We start from the raw sequence: 22,677 nt of genomic DNA, 5'->3' as shown, positions 1-22,677 counted from the left end.
TTATGGACGCATCATCCTTGGAGTCACTCAGGCTCAGAACCTTGGAGTCGCCCTGGATCCTCTTTTCCTTTCATACCCCAAGTCCAAATTCTGTGGTCTCTACCTTCAAAGTACATCCAGCATCTGGACCCCTGTCATCTCCACTGCACCATCCTGGGTAGAATATCTTGCCTGCATTTCTGTAGGATCTGCCTAACTGGTTTTCCTTCTTCAACATTTGCCTACTACCTCTTTCCAGACAACAATTAAGGCAATACTCACAAAACGTGAGCCTGAAAACATCACTGACTGAGCAACTTCACTTTCACTTTTCACTTTCATGCATTGGAGAAGGAAATAGCAACCCACTCCAGTGTGCTTGCCTGGAGAATCCCAGGGATGGGGAAGCCTGGTGGGCTGCCGTCTCTAGGGTCGCACAGAGTTGGACACGACTGAAGCGACTTAGCAGCAGCAGCAGCAGCAGCCACTCAAGCTCTTCAGCGTTTCCCATGTCACTTAGGATAAGAGCCATCATCTCTATCATGACTTGCAGGGCCTGCATGAGTCTGTCTCTACTACACTTTCCATCTACTTCAGCCTCAGTTACCGCTTTCCGAGTCCCTAGACATTCGAGGACTTTGTCCTGTCTGTCCTCTCTGATTAGAATGGTCTTCCTCCAGATTTGTGCATGCTTTAACGCCTTTACTGCCTTGAGTCTTTTCTCAAGTATAACTTCCTATAACGGGAGCGACTCTCATCTCTCCTTTTAAAGTTGCAACACACTGTCCCCAGCCCTCACACCACCTAACCTGCTCTACTTTATCCCATATCACTCGATATTTCCTAAAATTCTATATCCTTTACTAGTTTCTTATTTTTTCCCTTATGTCTCTTGCCACCTGCTTTATGTGAGTAGGGATCCTTATTTTGTTCACTGATAATTCCTGAACTTCTATTACAAAGGCACGAAGTGGTGCCTCACAAAATCATTACTAGAAGGGTGGTGGTGCAAAGTAAAAGCACAGAGACACCCATCTTTCACAATTTTACTTAAAGATCATTCTATAAATTTCCCTCTCACATGAAATATAAATTTGTGAGTCTGACTATCAAGACCCATTTTACTTTCATTTCCTCTTTGTGTCTTTTCTAGCTTCCCCTACTTGGGGGAAAGTTTCCAACCTAGATATTTCTTCATTTTGGATTTTACTTGGGCTCTTTGATGGAAGCCTGAAAGTCTTACACCATATACCACATTTTTACTTTTGAAAAAATAATCTTCTGACAGATATTCCTTAGCTTTCATCTTCATCTGATATTTAACTTTTAGATCTGACAGTTCCAGGGTATCTAGGCAATGTAACATCTAAATTCTTGTTTCTCAGCATCTTTTTTTTTCTGAGAATATACATTTTGAGGAGTTGGTAACTCTTAAATGAATCAGACTTTTGAATTAGGAGTCCTTAATAAAATGGAAATAAGGATGAAGTTAAGTTTATTACAACTGTTGGATTTTGCTAATTTCTAATGTTACAGGCAAAAATTTGAACCTGGTTGGTTGGTGGACTCTTTTTGACTTTGTAAGAATTTCCTACAAATGTGGGAAATTGACCAACATTGGTAGGCTGCAGTGCTCCAGGCTACCTGTCTCTTTGAAATTTGTTCTTCCTTCCACACCTGTGTATTCCTCACCTTATCACAGTGGATTCTAGGGGCAGGTTTACAGAAAAGAGTTAACATAGCAGGCCTGAAGCTGCTATTTTAAAAAGAATCTTCTACCAAGATAGTCTGTTGGCTTATATCTGGAAACTCAACTTCTAAAGCATTCCTTGCACTGATAGGAAAAGTTGCCTAATGATAAGAGTGCTTTGCTGTGCCTAGACTGTATAAACAACACGACTTATGGTGAACACCTGCTTTACTTCTAGAAGTCTGGTATTTTGGTAGTTGCTAGGCAGAAGGTGCCTAGGTGGCAGCTTTCAATAGAAAGATGACTCTAATAGGCTTCCCTGGGAAGCAATACCACACATGTATTGCATTTTTGTAGCTAGAGAAAGGAGCACTGTCCAAGTTTAGAAGAGTATGACTAGGATAAATCTTAGCCACAAGTACTCCTGTATGCTAGGTCCTGTGTGTCCTTGTGGTTGATCACCAAACTTAGGACTGGTCCTGGGGACTCTCAAACAGGAATAGTGATAAACCCACCTCAATGATTTCTTCAGTCAAAGAATTACCAGTCTTTTTGCCTTATCAATTATCAAGAATTCATACTCAAGGTATTTGCTGAAATTTCTCACTAGAATTACACAGGATCCAGAAGCCTAATTAAAGCCATCTGTTGGGATAGAGTCATTATAATAAGCCTCAAAAGTACTGAGATCAAAATGTAATGGGTTAAATTCTTCAGAGTAGGATAAAACATAGGATTTAATACATGTGAAAAGAAAGCAATTTATACAGAAATCAAGTTTATATAAGAGCACATATTAGTTATTTTAATTAAGTTAATATTTATTTGACACTCATGTGTTAGTAGGCAAATGGCTCATATTCTGCTTTGGTAGCTGGTTGTCATATAAACTAGGATTCATAAACTCGAATGCCTGGAAGGGCATGTGGTTAACATAAATGTAAAATGCAGGTTGTAAGTAAGATAGTAAACTGCTCTAACATCTTCTAGTCAGCTGGAGTTTTGCTTTTAACCAACAGCACCCCCTCACTCCCCATCAAAGCCTAATAAAGTGAAACATAGCACTAGCCACCCATGACAAGTGTGTTTTCAACTCTTGTTCTAAATTGTAATTATCAGCATTGAAGGAAAGCTGTCAATCAGACATGGTATTAACTGAGTCTATCATAAGGATTATGGATATTAAGTACTTTAGATGTAATGAACATCAATCTCGTAGGGGACTGAAGTGAAGGAGAAACAACTGTAGCTAAGTATTTTTGGCATATTTGTGGTGAAGGATAACCATGCAAAATAATTTTTTAGAAGAAGAAATCGAAGATCTACTCTGACTTGCCAATAGAATCTATGCTTGCCATTGTCTATTTCTCTTTAAAACAATATTTCATTCTATCCCAGTCTTCTGCTTGTGTTTTTCTCAGCCAGCTCTTCTGGTAAATCACGGATAAAGAGCCTGTGCATAACAACATATACAGTTTTGACATGTCTAAAAAGTACCATCTGAGAAAAGTGAGAGTGGGCTTGAATAAGTTTCCTATTTTTTAAATACACAGTCAGAAATCTGGTTACTTAGAGAAAACCGCTGTTTTTTTACTTATAGGAGGTTATTTAGCAGAGTGGTTAAAAGCATACAGGACAGTCTGCTATTGAGAGTCACTTAACCTCTGTAAAGTTCCATTTACTCATCTGTGAAATGATGAAAACACTACCCACTCAATAAAGTCATAAGGATTATATATGTAAAGTGCCTAGCACATTACAGGCCACCAATAAAATGTGGTGGTACTGGTGGTATAACGGTGGCATGAAAATGATGGTAGCAGTGATGATAATGGTAGTGGTGGTGGAAATGATGAAGATTAAGGAGATGGTGGTTGTGTTGACCTGAAGAATGCTTCAGAGCTTCCAAAAAGGCTCTAGAGATTTTCTTCAAATGAACTCTTAACGGGAAAACCATTGCCAAAGCAGATAAATAAGAATTGCGAAAGGATATGGAGGTGTGAGAGCAGCTTGCTAAGCCATCTCTTCTCCCTGCTAACTGACCACTTCTGTGGCTCCACCAGAGTCACATGGAATCCTCAGCACTCAGCCAAGCATAGTTTGAAAATTCCTGACAAGAGACTGACAAAGAAATGGTGAAATAATCTTTTGCTTACTTGAGGTCTAAGGGAGGTTTAATGTTTCTGGGAGGTAGACTTGGGGCTGGCAATTGTGTTGGGTGAGATGCTGGCAATGGTGGTTGGCTGGATGGATGGGATGGTGGAGGTGGTGGCAGGGCAGTTGTTGAGAAAGTCATTGGTCCTTTGTTGCTACCTACGAAGCAAAACAAAAAATACTGTGAATTAAGACAAATCTTCACCATGCAAGAACTGACCCTTCCAAGTATGCAGAAATGAGGATTTTAAACATAATAATGAAGGAAATGCATTGTGGGTTGAATTAATGCTTTAAATAATTTAATACTCTCAGTATCATGGGACATAGATTTTTAAATGTTCCATTTCTCCCCACCCCCCACCACCCAGTTTACTAATGTATAATTGACAAATAGAATTTTAAACTGTATAATGTGATGATTTGAGACACATATATATTGTGAAAGGTTTCTCCCCACCAAGTTAATTAATATATCTATCACTTCACGTATTTGTCTTTTTGGGAAGGGTGGCAAGAATACTTAAGTTGTACTCTTTTAACAAATTTCAGTTATACAACTGTATAGTGTTGTCACCTGATAGTGTTATCAACTGTAGTCACCATGTTCTGTTTTAGATCCTCAGACTTTATACATCTTACCCTTTGACCAACCACCTCTCTTTTTTTCCCCCCAACTCAGCCCCTGGCAACCACTTTTCTACTGCTTATATATTATATAAAAAGTTTCCTAATTCTTTTTAGATATTTCTGCCTCTCTTTATGGTAATTATTAAAAATACTATCCTTTCAGGAGCCTGGCTACAGTCCATGGGGTCGGAAAGAGTCAGACACGACTGAGCGACTTCACTTCACTCCAGTCTCTGCTCACTATCCTAGTCCTCTTGGAGTTTTAAAAATTGTCCAGTCCCTACACCCATGACTCGTGACATTGCTTGACAGGAGAAAATCTCACAGGCTTAGCTTGTGTTTTCTTTTGCCAGCCAATTTTTTTTGGGTTGAGGTAGGGATAATTAGTTCCCTTATAAATCTGATAAATGAAAATTTCTGATTACATTTATATGTTAGAGATATTTTTGTCTTTTTGTCATGAAGTTAAAGTTTTTTGATATTTAAGGCTAACTACTTTTTCTTGAATTTGATTAGTAAATTTTTTCATGGATAATTTGTCACTAGAGTTACATTTAAGAAGGCCTTCCCTACCCTCAGTTCAGTTCAGTTCAGTCACTCAGTCATGTCTGACTCTTTGCGACCCCATGAATTGCAGCAAGCCAGGCCTCCCTGTCCATCACCGACTCCCGGAGTTCACTCAAACTCACGTCCATCGAGTCAGTAATGCCATCCAGCCATCTCATCCTCGGTCGTCCCCTTTTCCTCCTGCCCCCAATCCCTCCCAGCATCAGTCTTTTCCAATGAGTCAACTCTTCGCATGAGGTGGCCAAAGTACTGGAGTTTCAGCTTTAGCATCATTCCTTCCAAAGAAATCCCAGGGCTGATCTCCTTTAGGATGGGCTGGTTAGATCTCCCTGCAGTCCAAGGGACTCTCAAGAGTCTTCTCCAACACCACAGCTCAAAAGCATCGATTCTTCAGTGCTCAGCTTTCTTCACAGTCCAACTCTCACATCCATACATGACTACTGGAAAAACCATAGCCTTGACTAGACGGACCTTTGTTGGCAAAGTAATGTCTCTGCTTTTGAATATGCTATCTAGGTTGGTCATAACTTTCCTTCCAAGGAGTAAACATCTTTTAATTTCATGGCTGCAGTCACCATCTGCAGTGATTTTGGAGCCCCCCAAAATAGAGTCTGACACTGTTTCCACTGTTTCCCCATCTATTTCCCATGAAGTGATGGGACCAGATGCCATGATCTTTGTTTTCTGAATGTTGAGCTTTAAGCCAACTTTTTCACTCTCCTCTTTCACTTTCATCAAGAGGCTTTTTAGTTCCTCTTCACTTTCTGCCATAAGGGTGATGTCATCTGCATATCTGAGGTTATTGATATTTCCTCCGGCAATCTTGATTCCAGCTTGTGCTTCTTCCAGCCCAGCATTTTTCATGATGTACTCTGCATAGAAGTTAAATAAGCAGAGTGACAATATACAGCCTTGACATATTCCTTTTCCTATTTGGAACCAGTCTGTTGTTCCATGTCCAGTTCTAACTGTTGTTTCCTGACCTGCATATAGGTTTCTCAAGAGGCAGGTCAGGTGGTCTGGTATTCCCATCTCCTTCAGAATTTTCCACAGTTTATTGTGATCCACACAGTCAAAGTCTTTGGCATAGTCAATTGAGAACACATAATTATTAACCTTATATTTTCTCCTGTTTCTAATTGGATACATGTTTTTACATTTAACTTTTAAAAATTATTAGTAATTTATTTTGGAATTAGATGTGAGATCAGGATCTATTTTTATGGGTTTATTATTGTTCTTAAGTCATTTACGAATGTCCCAGGACTATTTGTCTAATAAGGTATTATTACTCACCTCTTCTTTCATAAAACAAATATTAAAAATCCTAGTGAATGAGACAGATGAAAATGCAGATTGTTATTTTAATTTATAAATAATATGGTTTGATAGAATCATAAGTGACTTGAAAGCTTTACACAAAGAGAATAAGCCACTGTGAATGGATAATAAACCATTGGTGGTTTAGTCACCAAGTCGAGTCCAATTCTTGCCACCCCATGGACTGTAGCCCGCCAGGCTCCTCTGCCCATGGGATTTCCCAGGAAAGAGTACTGTAGGGCGTAGCCATTTCCTTCTCCAGGGGATCTTTCTGACTCAGGGATTGGACGTGGGTCTCTGCACGGCAAGCAGATTCTTTACTGACTGAGCTACCAGGGAAGCCCTAACAAACCATTATCCAAAGAGAAGAAAAATTATTTATTAGCCATTTTGACATCTTTTCACGGAAAATGTTTTGACAAGTGGGAGACCCCACCACATGAGAGTGCTCTAAGGCCTGAAGGTGAGAAATTATAGACATGGTTTGGGGAATGCTGAACTGGGTAGACTAGAACCCAACCTACCCTGAACTCTGTGCTACGGATTTATCTTTACACAGGATTAGGAGGCTTTCTGATGGGGCTGCTGGGGCGACCCCCTGCCCTTCTTCTTGCCAGGCATCAACTCCCTCTTCCCTGGTTATAATAACTTGAGCTGTCCAGAAAGTGGGGTGAGTGCCTGGACTTATAACTCCAAGGGGTCCTCAGGGAACTACGACAGCCATCTCACCATCACCACCACCAGAGGGCGTGCCTGAGGGTGCAGTCAAACTAGAGGAAGGGAGAGCTGGGTGATGGAGAACTGGATGGTTTGTTTTTTCAAATTACTTTTGGAAAACTCTTAGAGATAGTCTGACAGGCTAAATAAGACACTAAACTATAAGTGTCTTGTTCATTAAACTTGAGGGAACACACACTAAAGTATTCTTATGTTACACCAGTATTTAGCAATGGGATATTTTGCTTTGCAAAATCTATGGTCACTTTCAAATACTACAAGGAATATATTTGCATGCATACAAAATAATACTAAGGAAAAGCATCTTAGTTTTTCAGGGAGGCAAAAAACAGGTAGACTTGCCTTACTCTAATATGATTGGCTTTAAAATTTTAATGTAAACTTCAAAAATTGTGCCAAAATATAATTAATAATATCAGAATTCTCAAAAGCAAAAATCTAGTCTGATGTCATGGAAGCAAAGAATGGATATTGAATTATAATAAAGCAAATAAAGAAGAAACAGAAACAATCTATAGGAAATTTCTGAGATTAATTTTAACATTAATAAATCATTTTTTTGCTAGGAACCATTTTAGGCATTTTGCACATGGAATTTTATTTAACTTACATAACACTTCTTTAGGTGTTATCTAGTTTCCATTTGATAAGTAAGAAAACTACCCAACTTCAGAGAGTCAGTAAGCAACAGAGGTGGAATTCAAACTTAGCCAGAATATAAAACTTAGTTGATATCTTATGATGTTTGTGCCCTTTCTGCTATGTTCTGTCCATGCTCTTAAGTCATGAGATGGAAATTATTGCTAAGTTCAAATGGACGTATTAACAGATTTTCATAAGTCCAACTTTTCTAATTGGTGCTTTGCCTCTTAGTGAAATATTGAACAACTGTTTTCAGTTTTATTAGGGCAATATTAACTCTGGAGACTATAAAATAATCTAGAAAGGAATTCAAATAAAGTAGTGTTTTGGATACATGTTTCAGAATTTGACAATCAGATAGCAGGAAAGTAGACATCCAGGAGTTAGTGGAAAATAGGCCCCCAAAGATGGATGACTGATACAGGTTAACAGGGAAAAAAATGTCTCATGATTTGGAATTGAGGAGCTTGAAATAAAATCATGAAAAGATCTAAAATATATGAAATAAAACAAAGGGAAAGAACAACAAGTTTAGAATTTAGTTAGTATCAAGAATTAGAAATGTAAAATTTGAGAGTTAACAACCAAAACTCTGATCAATCTATCTATCTATATATTTGGGTCTTATCCCTCAAGTCTCAGAGATATCAATATTGCCTAGGTAGTCTGTGGCTTTACAAGAATTGAAAGACCATTTGGAATTTCTTCCTCCGAGAAATGTGCAGGGATATGGGCCACATTGTAGCAGACAGAGCAATACTACTGGACAGCCCAGGACCGCTCAGGTGCAGTGAGCTAAGCAGGTAAATTTATATCCTACTGCCCACTCTCATCCCAAGTCAGATTCAGGAATTATGTTCCTGGACCATTTAATAGGAGCTTAAGGCTTAAGGCCTTAAGTATATTTTCACCCTGCTTATTTAACTTACATGCAGAGTATATCATGAGAAATGCTGGGCTGGATGAAGCACAAGCTGAAATCAATATTGCCAGGAGAAATACCAATAACCTCAGATATGCAGATGACACCATTTATGGCAGAAAGCGAAGAAGAACTAAAGAGCCTCTTGATGAAAGTGAAAGAGGAGAGTGAAAAAGTTGGCTTAAAGCTCAACATTCAGAAAACTAAGATCATGGCATCTGGTCCCATCACTTCTGGAAATAGTGACAGATTTTATTTTCTTGGGCTCCAAAATCACTGAAGATGTTGACTGTAGCCATGAAATTAAAGATCCTTGCTCATTGGAAGAAAAGTTATGACCAACCTAGACAGCATATTAAAAAGCAAAGACATTACTTTGCCAGCAAGGTCTGTCTACTCAAAGCCATGGTTTTCTACAGTAGTCATGTATGGATGTGAGAGTTGGACTATAAAGAAAGCTGAGCACTGAAGAATTGATGCTTTTAGACTGTGGTTTTGGAGAAGACTCTTGAGAGTCCCTTGACAGCAAGAAGATCCAACCAGACCATACTCAAGGAAGTCCTGTCCTGAATATTCATTGGAAGGACTGATGCTAAAGCTGAAACTCCAATACTTTGGCCACCTGATGTGAAGAACTGACTCATTGGAAAAGACCCTGAGGCTGTGAAAGATTGAAGGTGAGAGGAGAAGGGGACAACAGAGGATGAGATGATTGTATGGCATCACTGGCTCAATGGACATGAGTTTGAGTAAGCTGCGGGAGCTGGTGATGGACAGGGAGGCCTGGCGTGCTGCAGTCCATGGGGTCACAAAGAGCTGGACATGACTGAACAACTGCCCTGAACTGAACTAAGGCTTCAAGTAGATGCTGGCCATTTTGCTAAAAAGCAGAATGGGAGTTTGACTTACACCTAGTTGTAACACTTGAACTTCCACAAGAGATGTAATAAGTTTGATAATAAAATTCTTAACCATAATTTTAAAGTATGCCTAATAGCAAAAACAAAAGAGAACTGACCGTACTTACAGTAGGGAGCAGTTCATACTGGTTACAGAAAAATGGGAAGAGTTGTGAACGAAGGGGAGCAAAATTGCAGAACTGTCTAGGACATGAAAACAGCTCTCAAGAATCTGGGAAGTTAACAACTTCTGATTTGAATTTTTCATTCTCTTTAATTTTGGGAGCTTAGTAGAGGCCTTACACAAGTCATGTGCTCTGACACATGGGTGGAACACTCGGGCCATTTTACTAGGAGGAAATGCCTGGCAGGGGCCTCCATGAGTCTGCCATCAGTCCCCAGGCATTATCTGCCCTGCCCTGAAGGGTGGTTCCAGGTTCACTGAAACACCAGCTACCCAAAGTGGTGATGTTATGTCAGGATCTAAAACTATAAATGGAAAAGCAGAATTGAAGGGGAAGGGAAGAATGAGTGGAGAGAAGGGGAGGGGATAATTAACGAAGAAACTTTGACAGTGGTAGTATACTTATATATAGAAAATGGAAATTGTGTTATTTCACAAACTTTGTACTTGAGATCTTTTTTTTGTTTTTAATAAATACTGGTTCCTGGTATTGTGACAATTCTCTTGTAATGTAAAGATCTATGAGGACTCAGGAAATCTACCCCTTAGATTCTGACACTGATGACTTTTGATGAAGAAGGGGCTTGTAACCTTCACGGTCCACGAGGTCTAGGGAGCATCTTGAGTTGCGGTTCTGGATTTCCTTTTCAATCCATGGATTCCTTAAGAAAACCAAAGATACTATGAGGACTTCTCTGGTGGTCCAGTGGCTAAGACATCACACTCCCAATGCAGGGGGCCCGGGCTTGATCCCTGATTAGGGAACTAGATCCTGTATGTCACAACTAAGGGTTTGCATGCCACAACCGAAAGATCAAAGATCACATGTGCTGCAACTAAGCCCCAGTACAGCCAAATAAATAAAATAAATATTAAAACATCCCAAAAAACAATGTATCATATCATCCCCAATTGCCATAAAACCTTGACTGTAGAGTTAATTTCCAATCATGATTTTGTTGGGATGTCTTAGAATTGAGTCAGACATTAGAAAACTGATTTTACCACCAGCTTTACACCAAACAGTCCTTTATCTTCAGCAAATCATTTAATTTCCATGTGATTTAATTTTTCTATCTGTCAAATGGGAGTGGTATGACCACTTTCATACCACCTTTCATAAAGGTTTAAAGATTAGATGAGCTGATATGTATTGAAAGCATCTTGAAAAGTCTGAAGCATAGTATAAACATAAAAGATGATCACATAAGGATGAGGAATGTGACAAATAAAAATCATTACTGAGCTATCCTGATGAGTTATTTTGAAATCAATAGTTTGAATTTTTATAAGGTCTTCAGTTATTTATTGGGGAATTATTATGTGCCTGCCCCAAGAATTGATGCTTTTGAACTGTGGTGTTGGAGAAGAGTCTTGAGAGTCCCTTGGACTACAAGGAGATCCAACCAGTCCATCCTAAAGGAGATCAGTCCTGGGTGTTCATTGGAAGAACTGATGTTGAAGCTGAAACTCCAATACTTTGGCCATCTGATGTGAAGAGCTGACTCATTTGAAAAGACTCTGATGCTGGGAAAGATTGAGGGCAGGAGGAGAAGGGGATGACAGAGGATGAGATGGTTGGATGGCATCACCGACTCAAAGGACATGGGTGTGGGTAGACTCCGGCAGTTGCTGATGGACAGGGAGGCCTGGAGTGCTGTGGTTCATGCGGTCGCAAAGAGTCAGACATAACTGAGTGACTGAACTGAACTACATTGCCCCAAGATTTAGCCATTGAACTGGCAATGTGGAATATAAACTTTTATCTTCTATACACTTGCGTAGGTCGACATATGGCTATTGTTCATCCAAATGGGACAAAAAGCTCTAGCAACTGTCTGGTATTTCCTGAATCTAGGCTGATAAACTCTGCACTAAGAACAATCTAAGTGTATATTTGATGGGGTCCCTAGTAAATGTCTGCCCAAGCGAGTCATTTACACCTACCTAAACATAGCCTCTTCAGAATCTGGTCTCACCGAGACCTTATCACGTTTACCATAATAGTTGTTTAAAAGCTCCCCACATTCCTGGACCCTCTCACTCCCTCCTCGTTCACCACGGATACTTTACCTTTTATTTTACCAAGATCATGGAGAGCACTCTACTGGACCACCCCCATTTACCTTTTGTTCTAACTTAAAACCTCCTTTCATCTTGCTTCCCTTTTTTCCTTTGCCTCTGATTCTCTGGAAAAAATGTCATTCTTACCAATACTAACTGCCATTCTTGGTTCATAATATGCCTGCTTTTTTATAGACTTTGCTCCATTAATCAATAACTCCTTCACTTTCATCAAGTAAGAAACAATTATTAAGCGCTTACTCTGTGCTCTGGACTGTATTTCAGTCTTTACGATGCACTTCCCATCTTAAACGTGGTTTGATCTCCTGTACGTTAAAGAAACACAACAATATCCTTACTTCCTTGTCCCTCACTCTAGTTAACAGCTGCTGTTTCTCATTCCCTTCACAGCCACATTTCTTGAAACAAATGTCTTATATTTGCCACTTCTATATATATCTTTATTGTGCTTCAGTGGCTTCATGGCCGAGGGAAGAATGAAAAGTTCTGGCATAGAGAGTTTTGAGTTTGAATTCAGATTTCACCACTCATATTCATTTAATTGTTTATTACTCAGTTTTGGGCCATGAGTAAGTTGCTTGACATTCCCCAAGTCTTTCTTTTCTCATCTGTGAAATAGTCATATACACCCACCTTGCAGAAGCATCTGAACATTATAGTTCTTAATAAACATTCCTATTAGCTATCACTTAATCTGGCTACATCATTGATACATGGCAGTCTCCCCATCTCAACTGTAAAAACCAAAAGCTTTTCCTCAAACCAATTATGAATAATTAGGATATGCATAATTAGGATATCAGTTAGGATATCTTGGAATGGACTAAGAATCAGGAAGTTTAACTCCTTATCCAGCCCTTCAGGTAATGAACAAACAAACATTGCTTTTACTTTCTTGATTCCTGTGTGTGTATGCTCAGTCGTGTCTGACTCGTTGTGACCCCATAGACTATAGCCTGCCAGGCTCCTCTGTCCATGGAATTTTCCAGGCAAGAATACTGGAGTGTGTTGCCATTTCCTTCTCAATTCTTGATTCCTGAACAACACCAGAAGGAAGTTTTCAGCACGGGAAGTGGAATGGTTTGATAGAATACTTGTGCTGGAATCATTCGGATCTAGGTTTGACTACCAATCCCAACTTGTAGTAGTTGTAGGGCACTGGATAATGTGTTTTGCTTTTCTGGGTTTTATATTCCCTGGATGTTAAAATGAGACTACTGCTTCCTAACATGCAGGATGGCTATGAGAATTAGAAAGAGTATGTACCTACTATTTATACGCAACAGGGGTGTTCTGCTTAAGAAGTATCCTAGCATCTAGAACCATTTTTTTCCTACATGGGACAGGCTCTTATTAAACCTTCAGGGGCACTTTTATGTCTCTATGTGTAGAGAGACTAGGATAATCAAAACTTACTATGCTTTTTTTTCTTATAATTTTTGTTGAGACATAGTGAATGTATAATACCGTGTTAGCTTCAGGTATAGCCTAGTACGATTTCTTTTAAAAGTTTTCTAGGGACTTTCTTGGCAGTGCAGTGGTTAGGACTCTGGGCTCCCAATGCAGGGGGCATGGATTCAATCCTTGGTAGGGAAACTCGGATCTACATGCATGTGAGATCAGTTGTTTCACCTGTGTCCAGCTCTCTGTGACCCTATGAACCATCGCTTGCCAAGCTCCTCTGTCCACAGGATTCTCCAGGTGAGAATGCTAGAGTGGGTTGCCATGCCCTCCCCCAGGGGATCTTCCTGACCCAGGGATCAAACCCGTGTCTGCAGTGTCTGCGGCAGATTCTTTACTGCCGAGCCACCGGGGAAGCCCAAAGATCTACATGGCAAGGCCACACACAAAAAAAGTTTTCTAAACTTCCACTTGTGCTTGAAATAACATGCTATGCTGCACTTGTGACCATTTTGCTACAAGCAAGCTTCTGACAAGCCACCTGTTTTTTTTAAGCGTCGTGTGGTTGCTCTCCTTATACTCTGGCTTGACACCATGCAGCCGAGTGCTGCTGGGCGAACTCTCTCATCTGTATACAGAGCACTCACACATGGTTTCTTATGCTAATTTTATGTTTTGTAAAGTTCCCATAAATTACGTTGTCACTTTTAAATTTAATCTCTTCCTAGTTAAATAGTAAACTGAGGGTGGGTCTGCACTGTCACCATCTGTGTCTGCCCCACAACACTTTACATCTATCATACATAGCAGGGTATTTCATGTCTTACTGATTCAGACTTTTTTTTCCCTCTCTTTTCCCTTTAGGAAAAAAAATAGTTTATTGTGGAATAAATATATGCACAGTAAAATGCTTAAGAAAAGATAAGAGGGAATACTGAAAAGAAACATCTCACATTCTAATCCCATCTCCCATTTTCCAAGGACAACTGTTATCAGCCTCATATGCGTCTTTCAAGAAATATCCCATGCATGTTGTCACATAAATTGGACCTTACTACATACAGTATTCTGTACTTTGCTCTTATAGCAAATTTTTCACAAATAGGGCAATGAAATTTTCATAACTGTGGCATTCTCCATTGCATAGATTTAGTATCATTTATTTGACCCATCTCATAATTGATGGAAATTTTGATTATTTTTTTGAAAATTATTTTATCAAGTAAGAACTATATGGGTTTAAAGAGTATACTTTAGGGACTTTCCTGGCTGCCCTGTGGTTAAGACTACCCCCTCCCAAGGCAGGGGGCACAGGTTCAAACCCTGGTTGGGGAGCTAAGATCTGTGTGGTGCAGACCAAAAAAAGAAAAAAGGAGTACAATTCTATGGAATCAATATGTTTGTATTAGTGCAATCATCATCCTAATCTAATTTTAGGACACATGAATCACCACTGAAATAAAGCTGACTGATTATTTTCCTCACCCCATCCTCTCCCCCTTACTCCTGCCTTAGGCAACCACTGATTTACTTTTGGTCTCAGTGGATTTGTTTATCCTGTGTTCTTCATTTTGATAGAATCATACAATATACGGCCTTCTGTGACTGCTTTTTTCACTTGGTTGTTTTTGAGGTTCAATCATGTTGCAGCAGATATCAAGATTTCATTCTTTCTATGGCTCGTTTATATCCTACTGTATGGATACCACATCTTATCTATTTTTCAGTTGATGGACTTTTGAATTGTTTTCATTTTTTAGCTGTTACAAACAATGTTGGTATGAACACTTGTGTACCAGTTTTTGCGTGGACATATGTTTTCATTTCTTTTTACTATTAATATATGCCCAGCATAGAATTGCTTAGTAACTGTATGTTTACTATTGGGAACTTTAGTTTGTTTTGTATTTTTTGATATCTTTGGGTTACTAGACAAGTACAATTACAAAATTATTCTTGTACTTGATCACAAGTCTGAATATATGTGTAGGGTAAATTCTTAGAAAGTGGACTTTGTGGATCGAAAAATAGAACATTAAAACACTTTGGTAAACAGTGCCATTTGTTAAGAGTTTATCAATTCATGTGTCTTCTGACACAGGAGGATTACACCTGTTTTACCATAACCTCCCTGACAGTGAGGTGTCATCACATTGTTTTGGTCTTAATTCTGATATGTAAAAAAAATGCTATGACATTTTAGCTTGCATTTCAATGTTTGCAAGTGACGTTAAGGATCTTTTCATATGGTTATAAGACATTTTGTGTGTATGTGTGTTTCCTTAATATAGTATGTTAGTGATACAGCACCCTATTTAATTAAATTGCTGAAAAAAAGAACTTACTCTTCTATGATTGACAGTTGATCGAATACATTGCTGTTTGATCTAAAGTAGAATATCATTTACAGTATAGGCATTCATGTAGATATTGCCATTTATGTCAAAGCATCTTACAAGTTTTCAGAAGATCTTCAGTAGCTTTCAAAGGTAAGGATTTGAAAGTATTTATGAGCCTATCTGGGTCACAGGCTTAGAAAAACTAGTTTTGCAGAATTCTTTTTCTTGCCTAATTCAAAGTCATCTATTCTTATCTTCAAAGAATTTATAAGCCCATAGTGGATGTAAACCCACAGAGGATGGGAAATTTTGGAAATCAGTTTAGTTGAAAACAAAGTACTGTAACTATATTAGTGAAAAACTCTTTGCTTTGAAAGCAAACTACCAAGAAAATGTTGGTCAGCTTAGAATATTCCATCAATGTGGAAAGAAAAATAATACTGAAACGTTCCTGTTTGAATAGATAATTAAGCAGAAATTAAAACGAAGGTGAAAAGTAGAGATCAAAACAAATACAATCAATTAGAGGAAAATAAGTAAAGAAAGGCTTTGATCACTATCTTAAACTTCCCCCATCTCAGATCTAACTTTAACATTCAATGTCTCTGAATCTTTTTTAATTCTTAAAAATTTACTTCCCCAATAACTTTGTTGGATAGTCACAATTTATGTAGTTATTTTTATAATTAGATGTAATCTTGAAGCGTTAAATGTTTTTATTTTCAGTTCATAAACTGACATGAAATTCAAATCGGGCAGTAATTTGACTGAAGATTGCTGGCTTCTGAATCTTTCTTTTTTAAAAAGGTTAAGGGATTTCCCTGGGGGTTCAGAGGTTAAGACTTGTGGCTTTTACTGCCAAGCCCTTGGTCTGATCCCTGCTCAGGCAGCTGAGATCCTGCAAGCAGTGCCGTGTGCGTGTGTTAGTCATTCAGTCGTGTCCAGCTCTTTTATGACCCCACGGACTGTAGTCCACCAGGCTCCTCTGTCCATGGAAATTCCCAGGCAAGAATACTAGAGTGGGTTGCTATTTCCTTCTACAAAATATTATATTAAAAGGAAAAAAGTCAGTGTATAGGAAAAGTTTTTTGTCAGAAGCTGATACTTACAGAGCACCTTTCTTTTTTCTAAGATAGAGTGCTTGGCGCAGAAGACAATAATTGAATTTCTTTTCTTCAAAGGCTAAAATTTTTTTAAAAATATACTTAAACTTATATAGGAGTAAAGGAAGTCCTACTAGAACTCAAGGTTTAGAAAAGTCTCATATGAACTGATTATATGTTGAAAGGATAGTGAATGTTTTGAGTCAATCATCATTTTTAAAATAAAAATCAATATAACCCAGAAATATAACATCTATGAGCAGAGAAGGAGTAAACATTGGTGATGCAGAGATAATATTATAGCTTCAGAATATGAGCAAATAGAGGGACATCTAAAGCAGATGCTCCAAAGTCAACTTTCAGTGGAAGCCAGGCAGCAACATGCATTTGTATGTATTGCTGGAAATTGACTGGTGAGCAGGAAATTTGTGTCGTCTTGATGGGGTCACTGCTACAGGATTCCAGCCTACTGTAAATATGTGGAGAACAGTTCTAGATTTTTCTGTGAAATCTTCCAATTTTTTAATATTGGCAACTAAGTAAACAAAACAAAACAAACACATCAAACATATACTCCCACCCCACCCCAAACTCTACACACCAAACACATCTCAGTTTTGCATTACTTTGTGATAGATGTGGAATATGTTGTGAAAATTACGTTGTGATAGATGCCTTTTCTTTTTTTTTTTTAAAGTAAGAGGAAATGCTATAAAGAAAAGGACTATTAAGGGAAATTGCCTGATCATAAGTTCATCCAGGAGGCCAGATTTTTCCTGCTAAAACTGTAAGGTTTTGAAAGGGGTAAATTAGACCATCAGACCAAGCAGACATGAATTGAGGAAAGAGAACGAGAACTGCCAAGAAAGAAGGCAGAACTTCCTTGTAGTGCATGGACAGAGTATGAAGTGACCAAGACCCAGTATAGCTGGAAGCACAGCTGTGTAGACAGACTGGTTTAAACAGAAGGTTCAATTCAATTGCATGCTCAGTCTCCCCTCCCCTGGATGAGTGCATGGAAATCCACTCCAGCATTCTTGCTTGGAAAATCCCATGGACAGAGGAGCCTGGTGGGCTGCAGTCCATGGGTTCGCAAATAGTCAGATATGACTGGTTGACTAACACTTTCATGCTTACATTAATTTTTTTTTTAGATTTTCACTAAAATGATAGTATAATTTAAGAAATATATAGAGGATCTAAGGGACTCTGAGAATTTCCAAAGGCCTCACATTGAAATATACTACCGTGACAGTTCACAACTCAGTCAGATTCGGGAATCACAAATAAAGATTTCTCCACCTCATTTACCTCATCTGTGTGCTTTGCTTAATGATTCTAACTGATCAAACAATACCAAGTTTTACTGTTCCTAAATCTAATTAATAAATTTCTTCACTATTTTATGCAAAGTAAATAATATATTACATTTACATTATGCATCTAATTTTGTATGAAGTCCAAATAGTAAATTGGTGACATTAACGTAATCAATATAATATTTAACAACCACTCATATTGATTCCTATTTTGTGTTTTCTTACTCCCTGTACCTAGCATGTGAACAATTTCTGTCAGTGCTACCCATGAAACATATTCTGAATTCGTCTTCTTGTCTCTCCCACCCTAGTCATTTCTCACCTGAAAGTCTTCTAATCAGTCTTCAGATTTATTCTTATGTGCCTACATTTTATGCTCCATGCAGCGGTCAAAGAGAAGTCCCCAAATGTAAACTAGATTATAATATTCTTCTTCATAATGCCTCCAATTTCAGTGGCTTCCTATTACAAATTCTGAACTATGACCTTCTAGAACCCAAGGAGTTTGGTCAGTGCCTACTGTTACAGCCTCATCTTGAACCACTCTCCCTTCACATAGGTATTCTAGCTGACATAAGGGCTTGCTATTTCTCTAACCACATCAAGCTGATTCTTGCCTAAGTAATTGTCACTAACTCCTTTCTGCGCAGATAATCCTTTCCCATATCACCGTGTAATTGGATCCTTTCATCATTCATGACTCTGCCTGAATATTATCTGCTCAGAGACGTCTTCACTGACTATCTCATCTAAAATCACTTCACCTTGTCTGCTACCTTCTCAATCACTTGGTTGCATCATTGGTTCTATTTTATTCACAACACTAAGCATTCTCTGAATTTGTTTACCCATTTATTTGTGTTTTATCTGCTCTTCTAACTAGGATGTAGGCTATATGAAGGCAAAAACTATATACATCATTCTTATTGCTGTATTCCCAGGCATAAAACTATGGCAGTCACTCACTAAATATTTGTTGAATAGATAAATGAATAAACAAGAGATCTTTTGCTGGAAAAAAATAGGAAATGTCAAATTCTCTTGCATCTTGCTCTTAGAACAAAAGCAAGGATTAAACATAAAGGATTTATTTTGTAATTCATGTTTATCACTAATATTCATACTAAGGATCATCATCATTTTCAGCATGAAGCAGTGAAACTGAATGCTACAGGGCACCGAACAGAAAGAATGACAGGCAAATATAGGCATAAAGTGACATAATTAGTATAAAGAATAACATTTAACATCAGACTTGGAACTGGAATAAGAAGTCATCCATAGAAAAACTCACTAGGTCAAAGTACAGTTAAATTTTAAATCAATGATTGACTGAAAGACAGTAAATCTTTGGAAATAAGAGAGTCAGTCCAGTCAGGAGTGCAGGACCAAAAGAAAGGATTCTAAATAGGTAAGAAATGGACTGGTCAAAAACCATCTAGATTAGGGGTATTTATCCCAGTTGGTGCTAGTGGTAAGGAACCTGCCTGCCAGTGAAGGAGACATAAGATATGTAAATTCCTGGGTCAGGAAGATCCCTTGGAGGAGGAAATGGCAACCCACTCTGGTATTCTTGCCTAGAGAATCCGGTGGACAGAGGAGCGTGTAGGCTGTGGTCCATAGGGTCGCATGCACGTGCAAGCACATCCTAGAAATAAAATGGGATTGAGGTGAGGAAACAGGTGGGATTATAGCTGGCCTCAAATACATGAAAGACTAATTTGAGGATGAGTCATGTATTTGAACATACTACAGAGGCAGTATGAACACCAAAGGAAGTTATAGAAAGATTTCAGTGGAAAATAAGATTAAAATTTCTAGGAGACAGAACATGCTAAGAAGCGGATTCTCTAGTCACAGGAATTTCAAGTGTAAGATGGTGCTTCCAGGGACTTCCCTGGTGGTCCAGTGGTTAAGAATCTGCCTTCTAATGCGAAGGATGCAGGTTTGATCCTTGCTCAGGAAACTAAGACCCCACATGCCATGAGGCAACGAAACCCATGCTGCAAGTACTGAGCCCATGCCTCAGCTAGAGAGAAGCCCGTGCAATACTGCATGTGTGCCACGACTAAGGCCTGATGCAGCCAAATAAGTAAATAAATTAAAAAAAAAGAGATTATGCTGCTACATAAATTGAATGAGATAATGTGCATAGTGTACCAGGTACAGATTCTGCAAGCAAGTAGGAGCTCAGCAAATAAATAATGGTCATTATGGAAACTTTGCAACTATGAGAAGACAGCCCAGGATACTGATGACTTGATAGCTTGTAGAGGCCATTCAGACTCTCCAAGGCTTCTCAGTTCCCCTGATATTGATATTGAACTATTCAATTGATATTGAGCTAATATTTGAAGAGAAAGGACAAATTTATGACTATTATTTCAGCCAATTTCTTTTATTTTGTTTTCAGGAAAAAATATTGCCAATATTCATATTCATTAAGACCTCAACAAAAGCATTATATATATATATAATATATATATAATATATATATAAAGGAATTGGTCTGGTCAAAATTCATACAGAAAGATCAGCTGGGAAGGAGAAAAGAGTCCAAGATAGGCAGCCAATGTAGAGTTTCAGTCAAAACCTTGTACTTTGGAGTTAATCAGACTTGGAGTTATGGGCAAGTTATTGAGCTTGCCCATAACTGCTCCTCTAGTCCATTCACTGAGTAATCGTTGTTACTCGGCTGCCGTGTGCCTATATATATATATATATATATATATATATATGTAATAGTTAATCATTGTTATATAACTTGTGGACAATGAAGCAAGATAGTGCTGGTAGCCTAGTAAGAAGTCATATGTGAAACAGCGATACCAGATGCAGATAATATGACTTGTTAAATGCAGATTTTGCAACCATGAAAGTTAGTGATACTGGAATTTTAGCATGATGAAACTGGGGAGGGAAGGATAAGAGGCTTAGTAAAACCCCATTTTGCTCTTTCCACATGTGTCAAGAATTCACAAATGAAATATTTTTTGTCCAACATATAATGGACACCAACCCAGTTTTCCTGAAGAACTAGGAGATATAAGAAGCTATGCTCATCTAAACTCTCCCAGTCTGATTTCTTCTGATATGCTTTGCTAACACTGTATTACTTACAGTTATCTTGGTAAACTTTAACATCTACAACTTGTGTTATAGTGTTCATTTTGACTAAACTTCTAATGCAGTCTTTTGTAGGACTGCTCAAAGGGGCATACTTAACTTAGATTGTGGATAACACCCTTGTTGAAGGGCCAACTGCTACTTTCAGTCAATTCAGTTCAGTCGCTCAGTTGCGTCCAACTCTTGCGACCCCATGAACTGCAGCATGCCAGGCCTCCCTGTCCATCACCAACTCCCAGAGTTCATTCAAACTCACATCCATCGAGTCGGTGATGCCATCCAGCCATCTCATCCTCTGTCGTCCCCTTCTCCTCCTGCCCCCAATCCCTCCCAGCATCAGAGTCTTTTCCAATGAGTCAACTCTTCACGTGAGGTGGCCAAAGTACTGGAGTTTCAGCTTTAGCAGCATTCCTTTCAAAGAACGCCTAGGGCTAATCTCCTTTAGAATGGACTGATTGAATCTCCTTGCAGTCCAAGGGACTCAAGAGTCTTCTCCAACACCACAATTCAAAAGCATCAATTCTTCGGCACTCAGCTTTCTTCACAGTCCAACTCTCACATCCATACATGTGTACAGGAAAAACCATAGCCTTGACTAGACGGACCTTTGTTGGCAAAGTAATGTCTCTGCTTTTGAGTTGCTGCCTAGGTTGGTCATAACTTTCCTTCCAAGGAGTAAGTGTCTTTTAATTTCATGGCTGCGATCACCATCTGTAGTGATTTTGGAGCCCCCAAAATAAAGTCTGACACTGTTTCCACTGTTTCCCCATCTATTTGCCATGAAGTGATGGGACCGGATGCCATGATCTTCGTTTTCTGAATGTTGAGCTTTAAGCCAACTTTTTCACTCTCCTCTTTCACTTTCATCAAGAGGCTTTTTAGTTCCTCTTCACTTTCTGCTACTTTAGAAGCTAAGAATTATATTTAAAGAAACCCCCATAAGTTAGAGATATCTAACTAGAAATCATTAAACAAGTACAAGCAAGTCAATTATTTAGTGACCAAAAAGTTAGTACATGATGGGGAAGAATTAAGGTATGTACAGCAATCACAGAAAAACTTTCAGAGTACTCTTATTTCATTATAGGTGATACATTAATAAATTATATAGCATAGCTACATATTTATATCACATGGCTATATATTTATATTGCATAGCTATATACTTATATCACATGGCTATAGTTTAATAAGATCCGGCTATGCTGGGTCTCAGTTGTGGCATGCAGAATCTCTTTTTTTAGTTGCAGCATGTTGGGGTCTAGGGATCTACCAGGGATCAAACCTAGGCCCCCTGCACTGGGAGCATGGAGTCTTAGCCACTGGACCACCAGAGAAGTGCCTATTATAGCTATTTTGAAACTTAAAATAGTTAATATTTTTAGATGTTTCAACTTAAATATCATCCCTAGTTCTAAAAAGAAATCACCTTTTAGGCTGTCATTAACTTGTCAGACTTTTCTTGTTCAAAAATTGAGTATAAGGCTGACTATTGAACTTGGAACTGTAGCAGTAGTTTTCAGAATTTAAGAATAACTTGGTGAGTATTTAATAAACAGGTTCTAGGAACCCGTCTTTA

The 22,677-nt window shown here is 38.5% G+C and overlaps 1 protein-coding gene across 1 annotated transcript in view; it reads right to left on the bottom strand.

Annotated features, from left to right (window-relative positions):
• Positions 1-22,677, bottom strand: part of FYB1 (FYN binding protein 1) — a 99,709-nt gene that overhangs the window by 41,453 nt on the left and 35,579 nt on the right. The window contains exon 2 of the mRNA XM_052659099.1: positions 3,826-3,982. Within this exon, the coding sequence (XP_052515059.1) occupies positions 3,826-3,982 (157 nt within the window). The remainder of the gene's footprint in view (positions 1-3,825; positions 3,983-22,677) is intronic.

Source organism: Budorcas taxicolor, chromosome 20, assembly GCF_023091745.1.
Source record: "Budorcas taxicolor isolate Tak-1 chromosome 20, Takin1.1, whole genome shotgun sequence".
NCBI lineage: Eukaryota > Metazoa > Chordata > Mammalia > Artiodactyla > Bovidae > Budorcas > Budorcas taxicolor.
This window is presented reverse-complemented; position numbering and strand designations above follow the sequence as displayed.